Source organism: Lemur catta, chromosome 1 (assembly GCF_020740605.2).
Source record: "Lemur catta isolate mLemCat1 chromosome 1, mLemCat1.pri, whole genome shotgun sequence".
NCBI lineage: Eukaryota > Metazoa > Chordata > Mammalia > Primates > Lemuridae > Lemur > Lemur catta.
The window spans coordinates 70,829,651-70,853,508 of record NC_059128.1 but is presented as its reverse complement, the minus strand read 5'-3'; the positions used below and the strand labels follow the sequence as shown (position 1 = coordinate 70,853,508).

At 33.9% G+C, this 23,858-nt stretch overlaps 1 protein-coding gene across 5 annotated transcripts in view; it reads left to right on the top strand.

The window, feature by feature from the left end:
• The window catches only part of DPH6 (diphthamine biosynthesis 6), a 206,117-nt gene that overhangs the window by 158,731 nt on the left and 23,528 nt on the right, over positions 1–23,858 (top strand). For 3 of the 5 annotated variants that reach the window (XR_006729291.1, XR_006729292.1, XR_006729290.1), the window contains 2 exons: positions 3,295–3,389; positions 10,004–10,091. Coding sequence is in view for 2 of the 5 variants with exons in the window: in XM_045527884.1 (XP_045383840.1) it covers positions 3,295–3,389; positions 10,004–10,091; positions 11,304–11,357 (237 nt within the window). In the remaining 3 variants the exon portion in view is untranslated. Of the gene's footprint in view, positions 1–3,294; positions 3,390–10,003; positions 10,092–11,303; positions 12,674–23,858 lie in introns of those variants that run through there. The other 2 variants (XM_045527884.1, XM_045527868.1) reach the window with 1 other exon arrangement.

The following is a 23,858-nucleotide window of genomic DNA, read 5'->3' as shown; positions in this document are numbered from 1 at the left end:
TCAGAGTTCAGATAATCCATCACAGAAGTCCACAGATGGCCATAAGTTTGGCTGCTTTCTACATACCATAATATAGGTCCCCCGCCTAAGAAGGTTTGATTCTCCTTCTCTGTTACCCCATTAGGAAAGTGGCCGTGGAGCTTCACTCACCTAGGAAAGGCTCATCTAATCTGTAATTTAGTTTATCAAGGTGTCTTAGATCTCTCTGTTTAAAACAAAAAGCATGATTTTATAGCCTATTTGGTATATTTTTATTGTTATAGTAAGAATAACTATCTACTTCTACTTTTCCCATACTAACTAAAAATTTTAAATATATTTTAATCATTTAAAGAATAAAGAATATGGTGGTGTTCCTGTCCTTGGCCCTAAGGCTCTCTCTACGCATCTCTTGATTTCATCAAATATCATGGCTTTAAATATTATATATCCAAATACCAGTAACTTAAGGAATAGACAATATTAAAAATATGTTTATTTTTCAATATAGATTATAATTTTACATGCTTATATTATGGAAAGAATCATGAGAATTCAGTGAGAAGTTAAACTTAAAAAAATCTATTAACTATTTAGTATGTTTCATTATAATGATACTGATAGAGAAACTTATTAAAGAGAACTGCAAAAAATGTATTTGGAATGATTGAGTGCAAGCATACAATAATCCCAGTTTTGAGTTAAAGCCAGAGACAGACCTGAGATATATTAGGAATAAAGTAATAAAGTTACTGCTTTCTATGAACCACGTAGAATGTTTTCTATGAACAGAATTAGTAACACTGACCTATGGGTTTTATAAAAGTAAATTGAAGGTTGTATACCATAAATATGTATGTAATGTGTACATCTGGATTCTTCACTTCCCTAAACTGACCTTTTCTATTGCATGCATACATCATGCTTTCGTGCTACAAAGATTTTGATTTCTAATAGTGTGTATGTCTTAGCAGATTCTTTAAAGAAAGTGGCTAGCATAGGGTTTGCTTCTTGAGGTTCAAGAAGAGAACAAAGGGCCTTGGAGCTGACTACAAGTAAGCCAATAAAGATTAATTTCTCTCAATACTTATGTCTGTTAGAGCTTGAAGCCAGTAGAGTTTAGAGGGGTCACAAAAGACACCATAAAGATTCAGTCAGATTACTTCTTGGTTCCTCAGCCACAGAAACCACTGGGCTCTTTATCTAGATTTCTTGGTTTGAAATCTGTTTCCATACTGGTGAATCAGTAATAGAAGGGGAAAAGAGACTGTGTATATTCATTTATAGAGATAACATCACTGTCACTTTATTATTTGGAGTGTTAAAATATAGAGTGTAGTATATTTGGTAGGCTTCAAAAGACCAAGGACATTGTCTTGTTAACTTTTGGATCTTCATCATCTAGCAAGGTCTGGCTAACAATCATTGTTCAATAAATATTGGTTGAAGAACTGATTGAATGAATGAATGTTATAAAAATATTTTATGTAAACTGAAAGTATTACTGGGTACATCCAGATTTTAGTAAGTCCCCTCTTGAATATGTTCATCTTTTATAATCATAATATGTTGATTTAACATAGCAGCTTACATTATTTTTACTAGGAACTAACAGAATCACTTCTGTAGGGTAACAGCCATGCCGAATTTAATAAAAAATTCAGTTTTCCTTTGGTGGTGGATTACAGAAATTATGCAGAGCTTCAATAAAACATTTTCTAATAAAAGGATGCTAATAATTGATAAGATATACTCCCCACCTGAAGAAACTGGCCATAAGTCATAGAGGTGTTACTAGAAGATTCACTTGGTAGAAAGTTGTTGGAATCGGTGATCAGCAAAGCATAAAAAGGGCTAGGCATTAGCTGGCAGAACAAAGAAACACACCTGAAATCCATATCCTGTTATTATCCCTATGTTTTTATTGCAAAGCTGGTTTTAATTTAGTTTACTGTGGTAAAGTAGTCTGTTTCTATTATCTCCTTCTATTAGAACCAACTCTCATAATTTGGCCTTGCATCAGAATCATCTCTACCTCATGACCTAGTGTGGTGAAAATTTATCTAGTTTTTTCTTGTGAGTTCTTAATAAAAAACACCCTGTTTTCTTTCCTTCACTTTTCTTACTGTCTGGCTTTACAGTGTCATTCACTGATCGTTTACTGATCCATTACTACTGATCTTTGGAGGGAGCAGTAGAATTCTCATAAGTTCATGTTTTAAATCCCTAAGAGCACATAGTCAATAGTTGAAATTTAATGGGTTCAAAATGGTTGTACATCCACAAAAATCACCAAATAAATAAATGCATAACTGTGCAGGTAAAACTGAAGACTTAGACCACAGTCCCAGCGCTGGCAGTTACAGAGCATCAAAGGTATCATTTTTCTTTAGTCTGTGAGGACTTTGAGCTAGGAGACACCATAAGCAGGGAAAGCTGTGACATTCTGAATGAAGGAGATGACATCATATTGATAAAGTCTCGACACATGAACTAAAAAGGTCCACATCTATGACAGCCAGGGAAGGTGCTCCCCAGCCCTGATGCCACCCAGGTACCAGCCAATTAGATTTCTTTACTCTCAGTATCAGCATCATTTAAATAATATGGCTTATATTTAATGCAGATCAATAGATTTTTTGTTTCTTTAGTTACTTGTTTTTTTTTTTTAATTTCGGGTTTGATTAGACAATTTTGTAAGCTATCCCAATCTTTCTTGGAGTTAAACCTTCTTAAGGCTTATCTGCAGTTTTGGAACTTCACTAGTTCTCAGTACCCTTGCAGCTTTCCTAATAAAAACAACCTCAAGCATAATAACCATGTACGTGACTTCCTTTTATTCACAGGCCTAAGGAAAGGCCTTAGATTGCTGTCTCTGTGTCTGAGAAATTCTCTAAACACAACATATTTTTTCCCTTCCACATAAAGGTCAAACAATAGGAGTAGCTCAGTCTGGCTTTATCTATTGTCATTTACTACATAATGACTTAGCCTCCCTTTGAATCTATAGCTAGTATCATTCCCAAAATATACAGTAATCTTTAAGTTTTGACATTATAAACAAAAATGTTGGTCCCTTACACCTTTTTTTTGTAAGAGTTTTGAGATTATTAGAAATCTTATGCCTTATGACTTTTTTGGAATGGCTGTAAGCATGTTTAAGCAGAAATACAATTATTATACTATAGCTTACAAACTATTTTGGAATTAAACTTTCCTGTATGAATTTTTTAGAACAAAATAATATAGGTTAAGTGAGTATTTTTGCTGTCTGATTTTGTTTCCTTTTCCTTTTTTGTTTTTTTGTATTTTCAGCTTTCTAAGAAGTACGGAGTCCATGTTTGTGGAGAAGGTGGAGAATATGAAACATTCACTTTGGATTGCCCTCTATTTAAGAAGAAAATAATTGTGTAAGAGATAATTTCAGCATTTTCTTGCCTTTTCTTAAATTTAAGTGATGGAAGCAACTTAACATTAAGCTTGAGGCAACTTTTGTTGGGAGAAATAGAACATGTCCTCTAAGTTCACAAACACTCAATTTGTTTAATACCAGTGAAGTCGTCTGAATACTTAAATCAATACCTGACAAGGAGAGGCCTTCATAGAAGGCTATAAACTTTTTAGACATTGCACTTTCGTTTACTTGCTGATTATGGCCTGCAGTAAAACTGGTACCTACACACTGACACTTTTATCCTTTCATGAAGTGTGAATTGCCTGTATTATTTATCTTTCATTACAGCTACATTTGATAAACTGCCACATCAGTAGCCTGTGGGTTCCATTAACTCCATCCTCTTTTTCCTTTTTCTTGGCTTTAACAACTTAGAATGGTAATACTAAACATTTCTCTTCACTTATATAGGGTTATTTTTACATATAAACTTTGTTTTTAAATGAATTCAGTTCATGATGAGTAGTGTGATTTCTTTCCCATAAATTTTTAAAATTAGCGTAGTGAAAAGCAGGAACTTTCTTCAGTTTGTTACATTATTACCCATGCTCTAATTTATGTTGCTCTTCTTGTATGCTAAGAGAGTACCTTATCTGCTTTTTCTAAACTCTTAGTCTTCTTGGAAAAGATTGTCAGAATTATGCTCGATTGAATGGACAGTTTCAATATTTTCAACACTAAGACTTGACTTTTTGTACATATGAATAATGAGGGAAAAAGTGATAAAAATTAAGACAACTCTAGGTGAATGTTCTAAAAAAATACATTTATTTAGTGAAACATGGCAAGACATTTTCATTACCATATACAATATTTATGTACTCTTACTTCTTCCATATTCTTCTAACCTTTTTTCCAGTAATAATAAACATAATGGCAATTTATTTGATAAATATTTATCAAGTACCTATTATGTCCAAAGCATTCTACTGGCCACCATTGATGTTCAAAGATAGTTTCTGCCTTCAAAGGGTTAGGAAGAAAACACATCTGTGTATAATTATAACACAAGGTGGTAAAGGATAAAAGTCACAAGTTTGTAGATGGAAGACATTTCTTCTGGTCATTATGATCCCAAGACGATTCATGAATGAAATATTCATGGAGTATTACTTTTACGAAATAATACTGTTGGATATTCAAGAAAAACATCTGCATGCTAAGGTGAAATTATAGTATAATGGAAAACTGTTAATATGGGACTAACCAAATTAGAAAAAAAGTATAACAATAAGGGGAAAACATGTCAAAGAATAATGCTTTTCCCATTCACCTGACAAATTGGAGTCCTAGAGCACCTAGAAGTCTTTATGGACAACCTAGAATTATAAGACATCTACTGCTTTAGACTACATAACCAGGTCTATCATAGTACTTTAGACCTGGAAAATGAATTTTTTTCGTCAATTTTTTGTAGACAAGGAAGCCTAAGCCTGACAGATACAATGGCATGAGGGGAATCAGTTGTGCTATTAAAGAAAAGGTGTTAGGGAAGGTGTATTAGAACGCTCTAGTCCCAAAACGAGCTTTTCAGGGCAACTGAATAATCATTTATTGAGGCAAATTATGTGGGTGGAGCCCTGCAAATTGCTGTCCTGCTCTGTAGGAGTTCTTCCTATGACAGGAGAGATGGACAGGCAAATCAACAATACGTGATAAGTGCTAACCATATGGATGTGTACCTTGAGAACACAAAGGAAGCACTGCCTCTTCATTCTTACTCATTTATCAGTTAATTACCAATCTAATTGTGATGCTAAAGCATATTCTTTGCTTTTTTTTCTTCATAAGATATGCCTCACTTCAGCCTCATAACTTTCTTATTTAATACCTTTTCCCTAGATTGCCTTGCCATTTCTTCTCACTTTGCTAAATCCTTCCATTTTTAAAGGCTTTGGTTGCCATCACCTCCAGTGCTAGGTCCCATGCCTGGGCACTCAGAACATAGAGTAGACACTAATACTTGTGTGTTAAATATCATTGAATTAAGTTGTCATTTATTGTTAGTATTTTTTATTTTATCCTGTTTTACTTACTTTTATGTATTCCTTTTTTAGGTTATAAATAAAGATTATAAGTTGGGAAAAATCCTGGTTTAGTGGAAAAAAGATTTCACTTAACATATACAAAATCTTTCCTCCTCAAAATAGAGATGTCCTTATCATACCTGCCTAATATGCACAAAATGTGATGATGTGAGTGATACATGCATTGTGCATTTTAAAGCTGTATATAAATGAAAGTCATTTTATTTACAGATAATCTTCCATATGATACAATTAAAAGGTAAATTTAGTCCCTGTAAGTATTTTTTAACAATTGACTATTAATAATGCTGGATCCTGTAATTTAGAATTCATTTTTGGAACAAATTCAACAACTTCTGTTATGTTTGATGTAACAGTGATCTACCACAATTAGCATACAACTAATCATTTGTTAGGAATCCTGTTTAAAATGTCTGATTCAAATGACATTTGTTTTTGATTAAAAAAAGAAAAAGATCACCTCTAAGGAGAGGAAAAAAAACTGTTACATGCAAAATTATTTGATTATAATTAGGGATTTTTTAAAAACACAATTGAATTCTTTTTGTACAATGAAGTAATTCAGAGAGATGGGGTAGTTCTAGAACTTTATTATGAGATACATTTTCCCCAAATTCCAACTGACATTTTAAAAATATTATAGGAAAGACTGGTAAACAGTTTTGTCTGGAAATAATTTTAAAAATTTCTACCTAGAACATTTTACAATTCGATTTTCATGTCAATTAGTATGTGAAGTCACTCACGTCTAGAAACAAATTTCAAAATCAGTAAATGAATTTTTTCACGAGGAGCCCTCATAAAAAGAATTATAGCCTAGCTTTTAAGAAAAGAGGACAATTGTAGGTTCTCAAAAAACCTACTTTCTCACTACTTATTACCTTTACATATATTTATATTTATATATCTCAGAATTGAAAACTAAAATCCTAAAGTTGTGTTAATGAAAGCAATCATTTTCTTCTCTCTGTTAATGCACACATTTTTTCAATGTCAGTATTTGAGATCCTATATTTCTATTTGAACTGTCAATATTACTATACTACTGCTACAAAGTTGCTACATATGGAATAGATGGATGGATGGATGAAAGAATAAGCATGAAGGAAGGAAAGAAAAACTAAATACTATGGTTAAAACACTGTATACTCATTTTCCACTTTCCCCACCTACTCATGTCTTCTATCCACTCAAGGCATGACTCAGTACTGAGCACCATAATGTGATGTTTCAAAGTGAGGATAAAGCCAGTACTTTACCTTATTTGCCTTCTCATATTAATTCCATGTCACCTGTGATTTTATTTAAATTTATGAACTATTTTCCTTATATTTAAATTTTCAGACCTACTAACCTTTATTTTTATTATGCTAGAGATGTTATATGGTATTATTGGTACATATGTGCACATACATGAATATGTTTATATATAATATGCATGTATGAGAAAGTATGTACAGTCATGTATCATTTAATGACAGGGATACATTCTGAGAAATGTGTCATTAGGTGATATTGTCTTTGTGCAAACATCTTGGAATGTGCTTACACAAACCTGGATGGTAACCTACTACACACCTAGGCTATATGGTATAGCTTATTGCTTCTAGGCTACAAACCTTACAGCATGTTACTGTACTGAATACTTCAGACGACTGGAACACAATGGTAAATATTTGTGTATCTAAACATAGAAAAGGGACAGTAAAAATATGTTATAAAAGATAAGAAATGGTATACCCGTATAGGGCACTTACCACGGATGGAGCTTACAAGACTGAAAATTGTTCTGGGTGAGTCAGTGAGTGAATGCCTACATGGTTATTTATTTAACAAATATCTAAGGAATACCAGGCAATGTACTCTGTACTGGGCCAGAGATAGACTGGAATAGGGTCAGACAAAGATGAACAGAACTGCTCTCTCCCTCAGAAGGAAGACAGGTGCACAAATACGTAATTATAACATAGTGGACATGTTGTGAAAGGGCTATAAACATAGTACTAAAGCACATAAAGGAGAAAACTAGCACTGTGTGAGGCTGTTAGAGAAGCCTTTATGGAAATAACATTTGAGTTGTCTGTGAGGCTAAGTGTGAGTCCACAGGGAATATCTGTGTACATTTTAATGAATACAGAAACCATATGTTTGAGGAAGAGAGGTAAACAGTGCCTCAGCCCCAAACTAGCGCAGTTGTCTTTTTACTGGAGAAGTGGGAACAAAGACCATGGCTGAGTTTCAAAAGATAATACCAGGGTTTTTTTTTCTTTTGAGTTGAGAGGTAGAGCATGACCCCACACCTCAGGAGCCTGCTATCAGGGAAGAAAGGCTCAGGCCAGACTCCACTCCCCTTTTGATGTTGTAAGTAGGGGTGAGCCTAACACAGCAATGAAAGGGAACATGGGTGAATTCGTGGCTGTGGAAAAGCCTCAGCTGTATGAGAGGTGATGACCATCACACTGATTACTTGTATTAATAAGGAAAGGGGAGGAGGACAGCCAATTGGAAAGCCTTATTGCTGTGGCACAATTGGTCTTAATTTTCTGGGTTAATCTGAGAATATTCTGATAGATTCTCCTTTTAAGATTCACAGAAATCCATGAAACAAACAGAAATCAGAGATCCTTGAAAGTTGAGTGTCAGATGGTAATTTATGAAAAAGAGAAGACCAATCATGGCATTATTCTATTTGAAACTAAAAACTGTTCATTTGCAATCTAGCCTCTCCCAGTAAGCTCTTACTTTATAGAAGTGAATGAAATGATGTTAGTCAATTAGAGATTATGGATTTAATAGAATCCATAAAAATCACGGTTGTCTTCATTTAGTGCTCAGAATGTTATATATTCTCTCTGAATAACAATCTTGATTCAGAGTACAGTAATTACATCAGTTAAGTGAGTTATTTGCTGTCATCCTTCTGTTTTTGTTGGGGATAACTAACCTAAGAAAGGAGAACCTGAAGTCCATTCCGCAGAGATAGTATTGGTTCAGGTTAATTATAGTTTTGGTGGACTCCATTGTCAAGAATATCAAAGCCAAGCAGCCTAGATTAGGCATAATTAAGGCTCAAGGTCAGTTTCCAAGGCCAAGGTCAGGAACAGAGAGATTAAAATTTAATATACGAGTAAGATCATAAACAGGAATTGAGGTTTGAATCTGATTAAGGAGCCAAGATAGGACCAGAGCAGGCAGCTCTGGAGGAAATGGAGAAACAGCAAGGTTAGGGCTAACAAACCAAGTGGGGGTCAAGCAAGAGGGTCAGGAGGTAGCAAGAAAGAGGGCCACCCCTGTACTTTCTTTTTCCTCCTCCTTATCATACCTGGAGACATGTTTTGGTTGATGTAGCCTGTGAAGGCAAGATATATCTTTCTTTCCACCAGGATCCCAACTCTTTAATGATTCTATTTCTGTTCTAATATAAGTTGCTTTCCTTTTAATGTCATAGATGTCCCTTTTAATGTTATTTTTCCTAAGCATTAGCAAGATGCATATTTTATACTAAAGGTTCATGAATGATAATTTGTTTTTTTATCATCAAACATACTTTTTTCTTGATCTTGAATGTTTCAGGTGGGAAGTAAACATATTTTGCTTGTGAAAATTTAATATTTTAGAGCCAAATATTTTGAGGTTTCTTCTGTTGCTGCTGAGTAACTTTGCATCACAAAAGTGAATCAAGAATGTGTTTAGATTAGTGGCAAAGAGTCAAAGTAAAGATTTATTTTGCTGTTCTACAATGGTCAAAATCCTAATAATCTATTAACAATGGAACTACTTCCCAAGGCATTTAAGAGAAATGAGTAATTTCTATTTTTAAATTTTTAGTTGAAATGCAAAACATTGCTCTCTTAATAAACAATAAAAAATAATTAGTTATTAGAACTTCACACATAATCTTAGTTATTCATATGTGCTTTACAGGGTATCTTTGATAAAAGTTGAGTTAATTTACGTGTATCCATATGGTGCCAGCAAGCAGTTCATACCATTTTACCTGAATGTGGTAATTACTATGTCAGACAATCAATTTTAATAGCAATGATATTGCAGTGTGAAGAGTTCATCTAGAGCTTAAAACCCATCACCAGTACTTCTTTTGTGAAGGATAATTGAGATTTTGTGTGAAACATTGAATGAATTACCTCTTGAAAATGAAAAGAATAATGAAGATAAAGCACTAATGTTTAAAGCTTAGCCCATACCAAGAAAATTTGTGAAAATGAAATTGAACAGGATTTTAAGTCTCAAAATTTTTTAGAGAGCTTTGAGTGAACCTAAAAGTTGAACTGTGTGTCCAAGTAAAGATGAAAAGTTTCACTGTTTTTTCTTAAAGGATAGTATTCTCAGTCCTTTTCCCAATTACATATTGGATTATTAAAAAATATATATTAATCACATGTTGTATGCCAGTAGAAATAAATACGAAACAAGAATTTTTGGTCTTTTCTAGTCAGTACCAGGAGTGATTTGCCATAACTTACATAGTAAATAAATTCATTATAAAATTTTTGTATTTTAGGGATTCATCAGAAGTAGTCATACATTCAGCTGATGCATTTGCACCTGTGGCTTATCTACGCTTTTTAGAATTGCACTTGGAGGACAAGGCAAGTAAATCTAAGATTGTTATTTCATTAGAAAATTGAGATATATGCACTGACTCTGTATATATAATTCTGTAACAAAAGATAACAGGATAAAGAAAATTGATTTTAGCATTGGTGATTTTTTTTCAGCTACTCAGTCAATAACTACGAATTTTACAGATTTTTATAGTTTTGAGAGCTCTATATGACACTAAAGATATTACATTTCTAAAGGGCTTGTAGATCAATTGAAAAGAGAATAATATATACATTAAAAATGAAAAGACAAGACAATATAAAACCAAGTATTAAATCATCTGGCAAGGTAAGAATTAGGTTATTGTATATAAGTATTAGGGGAAAGGTTTAAGGATAAATTGGATCTTCATTATACCAAACCCAAGAGAGGAAAAGGAGAAATAAAACCTTTCCAAAAATATCCATGGGAACAGAAGTATAAGTAAAAGATGGAAAGTGAGGTAGAAGTGCAATAAGGAGTTTTATTTTAAATACACTGATTGTCAAAATACAGCAGAATTTCAATTTAAAGATTTCTTTTGGAATAAAGATATGGATTAGATCCTTCAATTAAAAGGTCTGATCCTCGAGATGTTGCTTTATATTTATCACCATAGAAATGAGAGCTGAAATTATGTGAGGAAATGAGAGTAGCAACAGAAAAAGAATTGGAAAAAGTCTCCTGTATCTTAGTATCCTTTCCCCAAGTCTTGAGGCACACCAATAGATAGATATACTATATGATAGGGAATCTAAAGGATTAAGAGGATTAACGAGAATTCAGCAACGGCAGGAAAAGAACGGTAATGCCAGAAATCTCAGAAAGAGAGAGTTTACACAAGTAAAGAATAGTTACCTATGTCAGTCCTTCAGAAAAGTGATAGACAGGATTGAAAATGGTTGATAACTATTGGTGACCTTTTACCAAAAATCTGGTACCCCTCAAGAGAATGAAGTTATACTACCCAAACATCTTTCAGACTCAACTTTACTTCTAGGTCTCTGCAACTTTGTCTGCTGTGTAAACACACAGAAAACCAAAACCACCAGATTTTTATTTAGACACATGTCACCTTGTTGTTTTGGTATTTCAGTGGACTTCATGGTCCATTTATTTGTACTATTGCAGATAGTAGTGTTACTTCTTTAAGGTGGGATATTCACTGACACTGAATAAATTTGGTGCATTTTCTTTCTTTCTTTTTTTTTTTTTAGGTGTCCCCAGTGCCTGACAACTACAGCACATCTAATTATATTCATAATTCTTGAAAAGCATTTTTGAACTTTGTTTTCACTAAGCTGCCATTTCTATACAAAGGAATTACATAGTATTTTCTCAATTATTACGATTGGTTTTTTCTCATTATCTTTTCTTTATTTCTTAGAAAAACATACCTTAATCAGAAGTTAATGGAACCATTTGTTAATTGGTAAAATGTCAATGGCATTTTCATTATTATTGCCAACTTCCTCAGGATTCACTCTTTCTTTTTTGTTAACATATCCTCCCAATGACCTCTGTGTGATATGTGCCTCTTATTTTTCGTTTTACTTCATCTGCAACCCTCATTCTGTAACATTTCTTTTCTTTCATCACACTAGTTTCTTTTTCTCCTTCTCTCTTTCTTGTTCCCATCTCTGCCAATAATGTCATGATACAGAGGCATTTGAAAATGAAGATGAAAATGTGGTCACTTTATTTAGACAATCGAACTTATTCCACTGGATGTCACCAAAGTGATTTATCATTTTTGTTTTGAATATATTTATGTTTCAAGAGTTTCAACATTATTGCACAATCAAGAAAAATGTCATTAACTCTTACTTGTTATTTTATAACTGATTTTAAAAATGTAATTTTTCAGCATTACTACATTGATTGTAGACAACTTTAAAAAAAATAGACTTTATTTTTTTTTTTTATTTCAGCTCATTATGGCGGTACAAAAGTTCAGGTTATATATATTGCCCATATATAGACTTTATTTTTTAGAACAGTTTTCGTTTCACAGCAAAATAGAGCAGAAAATACAGAGTTCTCCTATACCCTCTGCCTTCTCATCTTCCCCACTATGAACATCCAGCAACAAACTAGTACATTTATTACAATTGATGAACCTACATTGACAGACCATTATAACTCTAAGTCCGTAGTTTACTTCAGGGTTTACTCTTGGTGCTGTATATTGTATGGGTTTTCACAAATGTATAATGACATGTATCTACTATTACTGTATTATACAGAATAGTTTACTGCCTTACAAATTCTTTGTGTTCACCTATTCATCCTTCCCTCTCTTCTAACCCCTAGTAACCACTGATCTTTTTACTGTTCATAGTTTTGCTTTTTCAGAAAGTCATGTAGTTGAAATCATACAGTATGTAGCCATTTCACATTGGCTTATTTCACTCATTAATATGCATTTGCATTCTCCCATTTCCTGTGATGGATTGATAGCTCATTTCTTTTTAGTGCTGAATAATATTCCATTGTCTCAATATATCCATTTATCAATGCACCTACTAAAGGACACCTTGATTCCTTCCACATTTTGGCAATTATGAATAAAGCTGCTATAAACATCCATGTGCAGGTTTTTGTGTGAACGTAAGTTTTCAATTCATTTGTGTAAATGCCAAGGAGCACAATTTAGTTTTGTAAGAAACTCCCAAACTGCCTTCCAAAGTAGGCAGTTTTGTATTCCCACCTGCAACAAATGAGAGTTTTTGTTATTACATCCTCACCAACGCCGAGTGTTGTAAGTGTTTTGGACTTTTGCCATACTAGTAGGTTTGAAGTGTTATCTCATTGTGTTAGTTTGCAATTCCCTAATTATATATGATGTTGAGTGTCTTTTAATAGCTTGGGTTTTTTTTTTTTTGCCATCTGTATATCTTACTTGGTGAGGGGATGTTTTGCCCATTTTTATTTTTATTTTTTAAGTTTTTATTTCAGAGTATTACAGGGGTATAAATGCTTTCGTTACATAAATTGCCTTTGCATCGCCCAATAAGCATGCCCGTCCCCCAGACAGCGTGCACCACATCGATTAGGTGTGGATTTATGCATCCCCTCATCCCTCCTCCCACCTGCCCTATACCCTCTGAGTGTTACTTCCCATATATGCACATAAGTGCAGATAGATTAGTACCAATTTAATGGCGAGTACATGTGGTGTTTTTTTTTCCATTCTTGTGATACTTCACTTAGAAGAATGGGCTCCAGCTCCCTCCAGGATCATACAAGAGGTAGTTCATCATTTTTTATGGCTGAGTAGTACTCCATGGTGTTCATATACCACATTTTGTTAATCCACTGAAGTATTCATGGACACTTGGGTTGTTTCCACATCTTTGCAATTGTGAATCATCCTGCTATAAACATTTGAGGGTAGATGTCTCTTTTATAGAATATCTTTTTTTCCTTTGGATAAATACCCAGCAGTGGGATTGCTGGATCAAATGATAGTCCTACCTTTTGTTCTTTGAGGTATCTCCATACACTTTCCATAGAGGTTGTTTGTACTAGTTTGTAGTCCCACCAGCAGTGTATGAGTGTTCCTATCTCTCTGCATCCATGCCAATATTTGTTGTTTTGGGACATTTTTCTTCTTTTATGAGACAAAGTCGTACTCTGTCACCTGGGCTAGAGTGCCATGGTGTCAGCATAGCTCACCTAGCAACCTCAAACTCCTGACCTCAAGTGATTCTCCCCACCCCATCCTCCCAGAATGCTAGGATTATAGGTGTGAGCCACCGCACCCAGCCTGTTTTGAGACTTTTGATAAAAGCTATTCTCACTGGAGTTAGGTGATGTCTCATTGTGGTTTTGATTTGCATTTCCCTGATAATTAGAGATGTTGAGCATTTTTTCATATGTTTCTTGGCCGTTAGTCTATCTTCTTTTGAAAAGTTTCTGTTCATGTTCTTTGCCCACTTTTTAATTGGGTTATTTGTTTTCTTGTTATTGAGTTTTAAGTGTTCTCTGTATATTTTGGATAATAGGTCTTTTTCAAATTTGTCTTTGCAAATATTTTCTCCCATTCTATATGGTTTATCTTCTTATCCTCTTAGTGGTGTCTTTCACAGAGCAGAAGTTTTTGATTTTAATGAAGCCCAGCTTATCAATTATTTCTTTCTTATATCATGCTTTTGGTGTTCTAAAAAAGTCATCATCAAACACAAGGTTACCTTGATTTTCTCCTGTGTTATCTTTTAGGAGTCTGATAGCTTTGTGTTTTACCTGTAGGTCTATGATAGATTTTGAATTAATTTTTGTAAAGTACATAAGGTCCAGGTATAGATTCATTGTTTTATGTGTAGATATCCAGTTGTTTCAGCCCCATTTGTTGAAAAGACTATCTTTTCTCCATTGTACTGCCTTGTTCTTTTGTGTATTTGTGTGGTCTATTTCTGAGCTCTGTAGTCTGTCCCACTGATCTATTTGTCTGTTCTTTTGCCAATGCCACAGTCCTGATTATTGTAGTTTTATGGTAAGTCTTGAAGACAGATAGTGTCAGTTTTTCAACTTTGTTCTTTTTCTTCAATATTGCACTGACTATTCTCTGTCTTTTCCCTCTCTGTATAAACTTTAGAATCAATTTTTCAATATCCACAAAATAACTTGGTGGGATTTTGGCTGGGATGTTGTGTTGAATCTATAGATCAAGTTGGGAAGAATTGACATCTTGACAATGTTGAGGTCTTTCTATCCATGAACATGTAATAGATCTTCATTTATTTAGTTCTTTGATTTCATTCATTGGAATTTTGTTAGACATCTTTTTTTAATTTCATTGTTATAACTTAATATGTTAACGTTGCCTCAGTTACGACTGTTTGAAGTTATTCTTGTTTTTGTTTTTGTTTTGTTTTGTTTTGTTTTTGAAAATAACAAAAAAGGCTTTGTGGCAGTATTCTCAGATATATCCAGACAGAAATAGTGAGAGCTGCTTTCCCAGAAATTCCATTGCATCTCTTGAGTTAGCTGATAGGCCCATCCCTGAATCAGTCATAGGGTCTAGGGTAAAACTTTGATCAAGTCACCAGCTTTATTTCTGAGCCAACCCATATAGTAGAGAATGGGTTGTTTAGAGGGAAAATAAAGTATGATTACCAAAAGAAAAATGAATAACTGCTGGAGAGCAAAAATGATAAGTACTATTCTACATGTTTTATCAAAATCACACTGCTGTTTCAAACTCATATGAACAAATTAACCACATTCCATCTCAAATAACAGTAAGAGCTAGAATGCGGCACCTTGAATATTATTCTCAAAAGCAATCTGTTCCCTAAATTCCTTCAGTTTTTGTTTATTCTATAAAACATTTGCAATCTAGCTTGACCTTAATTGCTTTGATGAACTGCTGTTGGCCTTTTCTCAGTCTTTATAATCCTTAATCCTTTTCCTTGATAACAATGGCCACCATCTCTCTGAAAATTTCCTCTATAATGGTTGTACACTGCTGTAACTAGTCTGACTTTTCTTCTTTCTCTCTCAAGATTTCTTCTGTCTTCAGTAGCTTCTCTTCTTCTTACCTTCAGCATGTACATATGCTTCAAGTTCTTTTTATGGGTCCATTCTTTTCAACATTTTCTCTTTCTGGAATTATCTCTTTTCCTACAAGTTTAATTTTTACCTCTTTATGCATATGGTTCTCAAGTCACTCTCTTTCTAGTCGTTGAATTAATATCTACTCTTTCTCTTTAACTCTAGATCCTTATTTCTAACTGGCTGCTGGGTATGGCTGCCAATGTGTATTAATATCATTAGGTATAAACCTTGAACTCATTTTCCCCTCCAAGTTTACCTACTCTCTATATTTGGTTAGTTAACACAATGGTTCCCCCTGCCCTTAGTAACTGAGGAAGAGAATACTGGCCATCATCTCTTAAGCTATCTCTCATTTACCATGAACATTCATTCAATTGGTTATCTAATCCTTTATATTCCAGTTTTAATATATCTCTTACATCATTCCATCCCTGTGCCCATCTCTCCAGTTTAAGGTGTATCTTGTCCACAGTCTTGGACAAGATACAGCTAATTTAAGTGGACTCCTTACTTTTAACTCTCCACATTTAATTTAATTGCTATATTGATTTTCTTTCTAATATTTATTTTCCTGTATAAAATTTCACAATAGTACTAAATTATTTTCTAAATGAATAAGATGATTAGCCATGAATTGAAGACCATCTGATATATTGACATAATGTGTTTTTTCAGTCTTGCTCTCAGGACTCCACTACATGTATCTTTTGTTCTCGTAATACTGGACCAATGGATACTCTCTTATTATGCCTTCTGCTTCTGTCCTCTCTTGCCTTTGCTTGTTCCATCTTATCTGCTTTCCTTTCTTCTTCCCTTTAACTATTTACAATCCTACCCACATGTAAAATTGAACTCAAGTGCTCTTATACATTTAGCCACATAAGATGAACTGCTATAACACTTTGTTTCTTCCTTTCTTCGGACAAGTAACTTTATTCAGCTTTATATTATAGTTATGTAAGGACTTATTACTCTTCTAGGTTGCAGATGTCTTGAGGACTGATCCTTTTTCATCTTCCTACCCTCTGTAACAGCTATTAGTTCTGCAGTAAGAACTTTTTAATTTAACTGATTGTTATTTTCATACTTAATTTTTTTCTTCATATAGAATCTTAGAGACATGGGTTTCAATTTCATGTTGCATGCCATTTAATAAGAGTCCCTTCTTGTTTATCTTTTTTGATCTTGTTGTTAGAGGAAAATGCTCTAAATAAACTAGAATGTAAAATACAACATTTAGAGAGATTGTTAGTGTAAGTTTTAAGTTATCATTTAGATTTTCAGTTTACATGTGACCCTTAAACTTTTCTATTAAATAATTAATCTACTGAATTATACCTCTGAGTTAAAATCTTAAATTATTTATATGAGTGTAAAAATGATATGAACTAAACATGGGATCCCAAACAAAATAACTGAATAATGGAAAGCTCTGGGTTAAAAATGGGGAAATATATTAAAATTTCTATGGGGCCCTGACTTTATTGCTTATGGCAAACCTGATGCTAAAATGTACCGTACATCACTGAAGTGACAGACTTGAGAAAATGAAAAATCCAAAGCTTTACATAAATCAACCAAAAGATCATATTAAAATGTATAACCTTTAACAGAAAAATCAAGACTTTTACTTGTAACTATTCAGAAGCTCTTTCTTCCTTATATAGTTGTTTTAAATTTTCAAACAGCTTTGTGTAAAGTGGTATTTTAAATTAATTATTGGCAAAGCTATTGTATTTATAGAGACAAGGTTCGTAGAAATTTAACCCCAATTTTACTAATGTTCCATACTATCACGTGGTACTTAACTTTGCTTTTGTTGAAATAATCTTCTGAGTACTAATGTGTTCTATAATCACTGAGCACTTAACTTTTCTTTATGTTGAAATAATCTCATGGGACAATGATATATTTTATGTAATAATAAAAGCTCACATTTCTGAAAGTTGTAATTTTACAGGTATTATCAGTCTCATAGCCCATTCTTAGGTCTTTCATTTTATTTTGTTTTATTTCAGACATATTATCAAATGTCTTAAAAAACTTTGTAACATTTAATCATCTCTATACTCTTACTTTTCTCTGCAATCCAACATATCTATGATCACCTAATCTGTTTAAAAAACTGTTAGGTCTATATGGAATTCACTATAAATACAGAAAAATTACAGAGTAATTCTAGTCTTAACATTAAGTTACCAGTAATCATTATTCCCAGTGCTATGATTACAGTGGCAGATATCACTAGTTTTGCTAATCTGAGCTGAAATTATGGCCATAATTTATTGTTGATTCAAAGTGAACAGCAATGTGTAAGTTATGATCCTGTTTTTCTAAAAACAGTGGTGGAGGCAAGGAGTTTATATGTTTGTTTATGTATTAATGAGGGTTGTAAGAGATGGGCATATAATCACCAGACTTGATAGTATTGGACTTTTGGAGAGAATGGGGAAAACACAGAGCAGCTTAATTCTTTATACATCTGTAATTTGTGACTTCTTACAATTAGCATATATTTTATATTTTAAAAATGTTTGATTAGGAAAATTAATAGGGGGCAGTATAGTGAGTTCCAGTGATAAATAAATATTTAAATATTATTCTACAACATTTTAGTAGTCTTAGTAGAAAGAAACATACTAGGGACCTTTAAAACTTTCCACTGAACTCAGGTGAAAACATTAGGTCTTAGGATTGAAATCTAGTTGATTCTATAGTAAAGTCTAAACAAAGACTCCTGGGGGGAAAGTCATTTGTATAAAAGATTACTAAAAGTGTTGGGATGGCAGGCCTCTTAAGTATGTTGTGCATGGGAATTTTCTCTCACCACGCAGAGGTGCATGTATAAATTCAATGATAACCAACATAGAGGTATGCTGCCACTGTCACTACACCACCTCAAAAATGTTTCCTTACAGATGAGACAAATGAAGTAAAAAGATAAAGGATAACTTTTCACCAACATTTGGTTCAGCACAACTTCCCTACCCCATCCCACCCTTCCATACCTTTGCCCTCAGGCTATTGAACAGAAAACTGATTTGGTAAGATGGATAAAGGTAGTTAACAGTTGTCAAACCTAATGCTGTCAAATTAAATGATACAACTTGGGACTTCACTGGGTCTTGGGCTATAGTTATTATTGGGTCATTGCTGCTACACATGGTCACTGGAGTAGAATAATAATTCAAGTATCAGATTCACCCCAACTTAGAGGGCTACTTGACTCATTTCTGTCCTTCATAAATGGACTTTAGTAGTAGCAACAACATACCACAATGATATCATTTTATCAGGAATCAAACTGGGCAGCGGAAAAGTGTTTTTCAACCCTAAATCCATGGAAGACTACCAATTTGGGGGAGGATAATAACAAAAATAGCCAATCAGATGTTTTGGGTTTTTTTCTCTGCTGTCAAACTCTAATTGGCTGTCTTTTATTTTTAGTGTTTACTTAGTTGATATACTAAACCATGCAGCTTTTTGTTGTTGTTTTAAGAAATAAAGTTTCTGATTGGTATTTTCATAAAATTCCGGTTCGGTGATCTCTTGTACTACTACTTAGTCATTCAATACATATTTCCTGAGTGCTTACTTCTGTATGCCTGGCACTCTTTAGACGTTGGGGATCCAATAGTGCATTGAACAGCTAAAAATTATTGCATTCATGTATCTTGTATTCTATGGAATGACACAGACAAGTAAGTCAAATATATAAGATAGAGGGGATGGTGGGAAAGTTGCCTCACTGCCCATAGATATGACGATTGGATTTTAAGGAATAAACATGATCTGGCAATTTTGAACTTCTTATACTGACAGATTTAAACCCAAGTTCAGAATAATAACATCAGTCCTTTTGGTTACATTGCTAAATGGTGGTTGTGAGCTTTAACTGTTTGAAATGGGGTAGAAAAGGGGTAAGGGTCTTTCCAGGAGACTGTAGATACAGGCAAAGAGTGGTTCAGTGAACTGGAAGAGAAGTCAGAAGAAAATATTCAGAATGAAGAATGATGAGAAACAAAGATAGAAAATATTCATAAAAGGGTAAGAGGCACAGACACAATGAGAAGATCTAGAGTACATTAGAAAGAGAGGAAAGTAGTAATAGGGAAGGTGCAATATTTGAAAAGTTAATGGCTGAGTACTTTCCAAAAATTGACAAAATACCAAAGTATATATTCAAGAAGTCTCATTAACCCCAAGCAAAATAAAAAGAATCCATACTTAGGCACATGATGGCAAAACTTCTAGAAACAAAAGGCAAAGAAAAAAATTGAAAACAACCAAAGTGGGTTAGTAACAGGCTACTTTCAAAGAAGCAACAGTTAGAATGAAACCTAACTTTTCAACAGAATTAAAGCCAAAACATAATGGAATCATATCTTTCATAGTACTAAATGAAAATAACTGCCATCCCATAATTCTGTACCCAGAAATAATATCCTTTAAGAATAATAAATTCTTTACCCAGCAATAATATCCTTTAAGTGAAGGAATTTCCAGGATGACGGTAACTGAGAAAATTTGTTACTAGCAGATAATGCACACCAAAGGATAGTAAAGCATGTTAAGGCAGAAGGAAATGATTCCAGATGGAATGTCAGAGATGCAGGAAAGATCAAGGAGAAATGAAAAGAGTAAACCTATGAGGAAACATTAGTGGATATTGACTACCTGTAACAATAATATAATGTCTCTTACAGTTTAAAATATACATAGAATTAAATACAAAGCAATATATGTAATTAAGAATGTTAGGAAAGTGGAATTAAGTGGTTAAAGCCTTTGTATTATACATAAAAATGACAAATGTTCAGATTACTAATAAATTTCATACATTAAGGTAACATTTTATAAGCTTTAGGATAAAGCTTTTAATTGTTAAAAAAACAGAAAAGGGCAAAAAAAGAGAGTAAAATAAGCATAGAACAAGAGCACAAGCAAATCATATGGTAAGATTATATATTTAAATACAAATATCTCAGTAATTACATTAAATATAAATGCCCCAACTGTCCCACTTTAAAGACAAAGAATATTAGATTGAATAGAAAGCAGATCTGAACCATATCCTCTTTGAGAGAGACACAACTAAAAATAAGGATGCAGAAAGGCTGAAAGTAAAAGAATGAGAAAACATGTGCCATGCAAAAGCTAGGCAAAAGAGAGCTTATGTAGATCTCTTTTAATAGAAGACAAGATAGGCTTTAAGATTAAAAGGACTATTATAAAGTACACTGCAAAATGTTAAAAGGCTTAATTCACCAGGAAGATGTAACAATTTTTAATTTGTACACATACAATTACACCACCTTAAAACATGTTGAACAGAAATTGATAGAGCAATAAGGGGAAATAGACAAATCCATAATCATAGTTAGAGATTTTCACATGAAATCACGAAAATCATGCATGAATAAAATGAGAACAGAGCGACCAGAACTGTGAAAAAGAACCAGACAGAAATTCTGGAACCAAAGAATACAGTAACTGAACCAAAAATCCACTAGAGAGATTCAGTAGTAGACTTAGTCAAGCAGATAAAAGAATCAGCAAACTTAAAGTTAGGTTATTTGAATTTCTTTAGTTAGAGTAATAAAAATGAAAAAAAAAATTTGAAGAAAGTCTAAAGGACTTACGGAATATCATCAAGCCAACCAATCTCCAGGAGTATAAAAAGGAGATGAAAGAAAGGATCGGAAGGCTTATTTGAAGAAATAATGACTGAAAACTTCTGAGTCTGAAGAATGAATTAGATATGCAAATTCAAGATCAGAGGACTGAAAATAGGATGAACCCAAAAAGGCCCACCTGAGACATTATAATCAAACTGCCAAAAGCCAGAGAGTGACATAGGCAAGATGGCAGAAAAGGAGGTCCCAGTTTGTATACCCCACAGTATTAACAATTTGGCAACCATTTATGAACAAAAATGCCTTTGTAGGAGCTTTGGCATCCAAGTAGGAGGTTGCAGAATCCCAGTGATGCCCAAGACCAAGGAGGGCCACTTTGAGAAAGCTAGCCAGTGGCAGGCTTACTGACAGTGATCTCAGTTGTAGATCAGAAACAACCCCATTCCCCTGTGGTCTTGGCTCAAGTCCTGCTTGATCTCAATCCTGCAACTGGCCCCATTTTGTCAGTGGACCTGGGAAGAATCATGCTGTTCTTTACGTTTATTAGAAGACCTACAAACTCAGTCCTGGCTCTGGGCCCTGAAGAAAACCTATGACTCAGCTCCAGCCCTGCTTTGCTATGGTCTGAGGGCAGTCCTATCCACATAGGAATCTGGTGGGAGACACCTCTCTCTACCTGCTCTACCCAGCAGGAGCTATACACATTGAACCCTTGGTAATAGGCCTACCATCAGAAGTGGTCCTGGACCCAGTTCCAACCCTGCTTTACCATGGTTCCAGAGGCAGCCCAGCCCCATCTAACTGTGCACCAGGCCAGGATTATGCCCTCTTGTGTCCCCAGTAACAGGGCCTCTAATCACAGAACTGACTACAGGCCCAGCAGCATCCAAGTGATACAGCTCTAGCCCTGCTCAACTGTGACCCTAGAAATGGCTCCATCAGTCTGGGGACCCCTTAGGAGGAGTTATTTACCTGCAAAACAAACCTGTAAAGACTCAAAGAGTTGTTTGCTCCTTCAAATTCACAGGCAACAATGTCAGGCTGCATGGATTACAAAGAGTTAGCAAATGTAACACCAGCAAAGGAAACTAATAAAGCTCCAATGATGAATCCTAACAAAATGGAGATTTAAGAACTACTTGACAAAGAATTCAAGATAATCATATTGAAGTTCAATAAGCTATAAGAGAACAAAGACTATGAAATAAAACCAGGGAAACAATACATGAACAAAATGAGAATTTTAATAAAGAAATAGAAACCTTAAAAAAGAACTTAATGGAAATCTTGAGGCTGACAAACACAATGACTGAACTGAAAAATTCAGTAGAGAGATTCAACAACAGACACAATTATGCAGAAGAAAGAATCAGTGAAATCAAAGGCAACTCATTTGAAAGTAGAGGAACAAAAAGAAAAAAAAATGAAGACAGCATACACCACTTACAAATCTATACAATCTATGAAGTACCAAAAGCAGAAGAGAGAATGCCTATTTAAAGAAATAATGGTTGAAAGCTTCCCAAATCTAGGGAGGAAAATTGACATCATTCCCAAATAGATTGAACTCAAAGAGGTCTAGATGAAGATACATTATAACTAAATTGTCAAAATCCAAACACAAAGAGATTTTTGATAGCAATAGAAAAAAGAATTGTCACATACAAGGGAGTCTTTCTAAAAATGGCAGTAGATTTCTCAGCAGAAACATTGCAGGCAAGTGTGGGATGATAATATTCAGAGTACTGAAAAGAAAACCTGCCAACCAAGAATACATTACCCAGAAAGCTGTCCTTTAAGAATGAAGGAGAAAAAAAACCTTGCCCAGACAGAAATTGAGGGATTTCATTACCACTAGAATTGCCTTACAAGATATGCTAAAGAGAGTTATTAAAGATGAAATAAAAAGAAGCTAACAAACAACACAAAAGCATATGAAAGTATAAATTTTACTATTGATGGTAAACATAAAGGCAAACTCAGAATACTGTAGTACTGTAATAGTGGCACATAAATAACTTAACACTAATATATAAATTGGAAGTCATAAGTAGTCAGAATAACTTTAATCATAGAAATCTGTGAATTCAAACAATATAAAAAGTAAAATATGACATCAATTACATGAAGTGTATATTTGGGGGGAGTAAAACGTGGAGTACCTTGTGTAATCTAAGTTGTTATCAATTTAAGACAGACAGATGTAAACACAAAATATTTGAGGTGATCCCCATGGTAACCACATAAATAAAGTACAGTGGATGCACAAAAGATAAAGAGAAAAGAATCAAAGTACACCACCACAAAAAATCATCAAACCACAAAGAAAGACAACAAGAGAAGAGAGGTAAAAGAGAACAAAACAAAAAGAAGAAAGTAACAAAGTGGCAAGAGTAAGTTCTTATCAATAATTACTTTGAATGTAAATGGACTAAATGCCAAAATCAAAAGACATAGAGTGGCTAAATGGATATTAAAAAAAAAAAGATTACCCCCCCCACACACACATACACACAAAAGACCCAACTATATGCTATCTATTAGAGACTGACTTTAGATTTAACAACATATATAAAC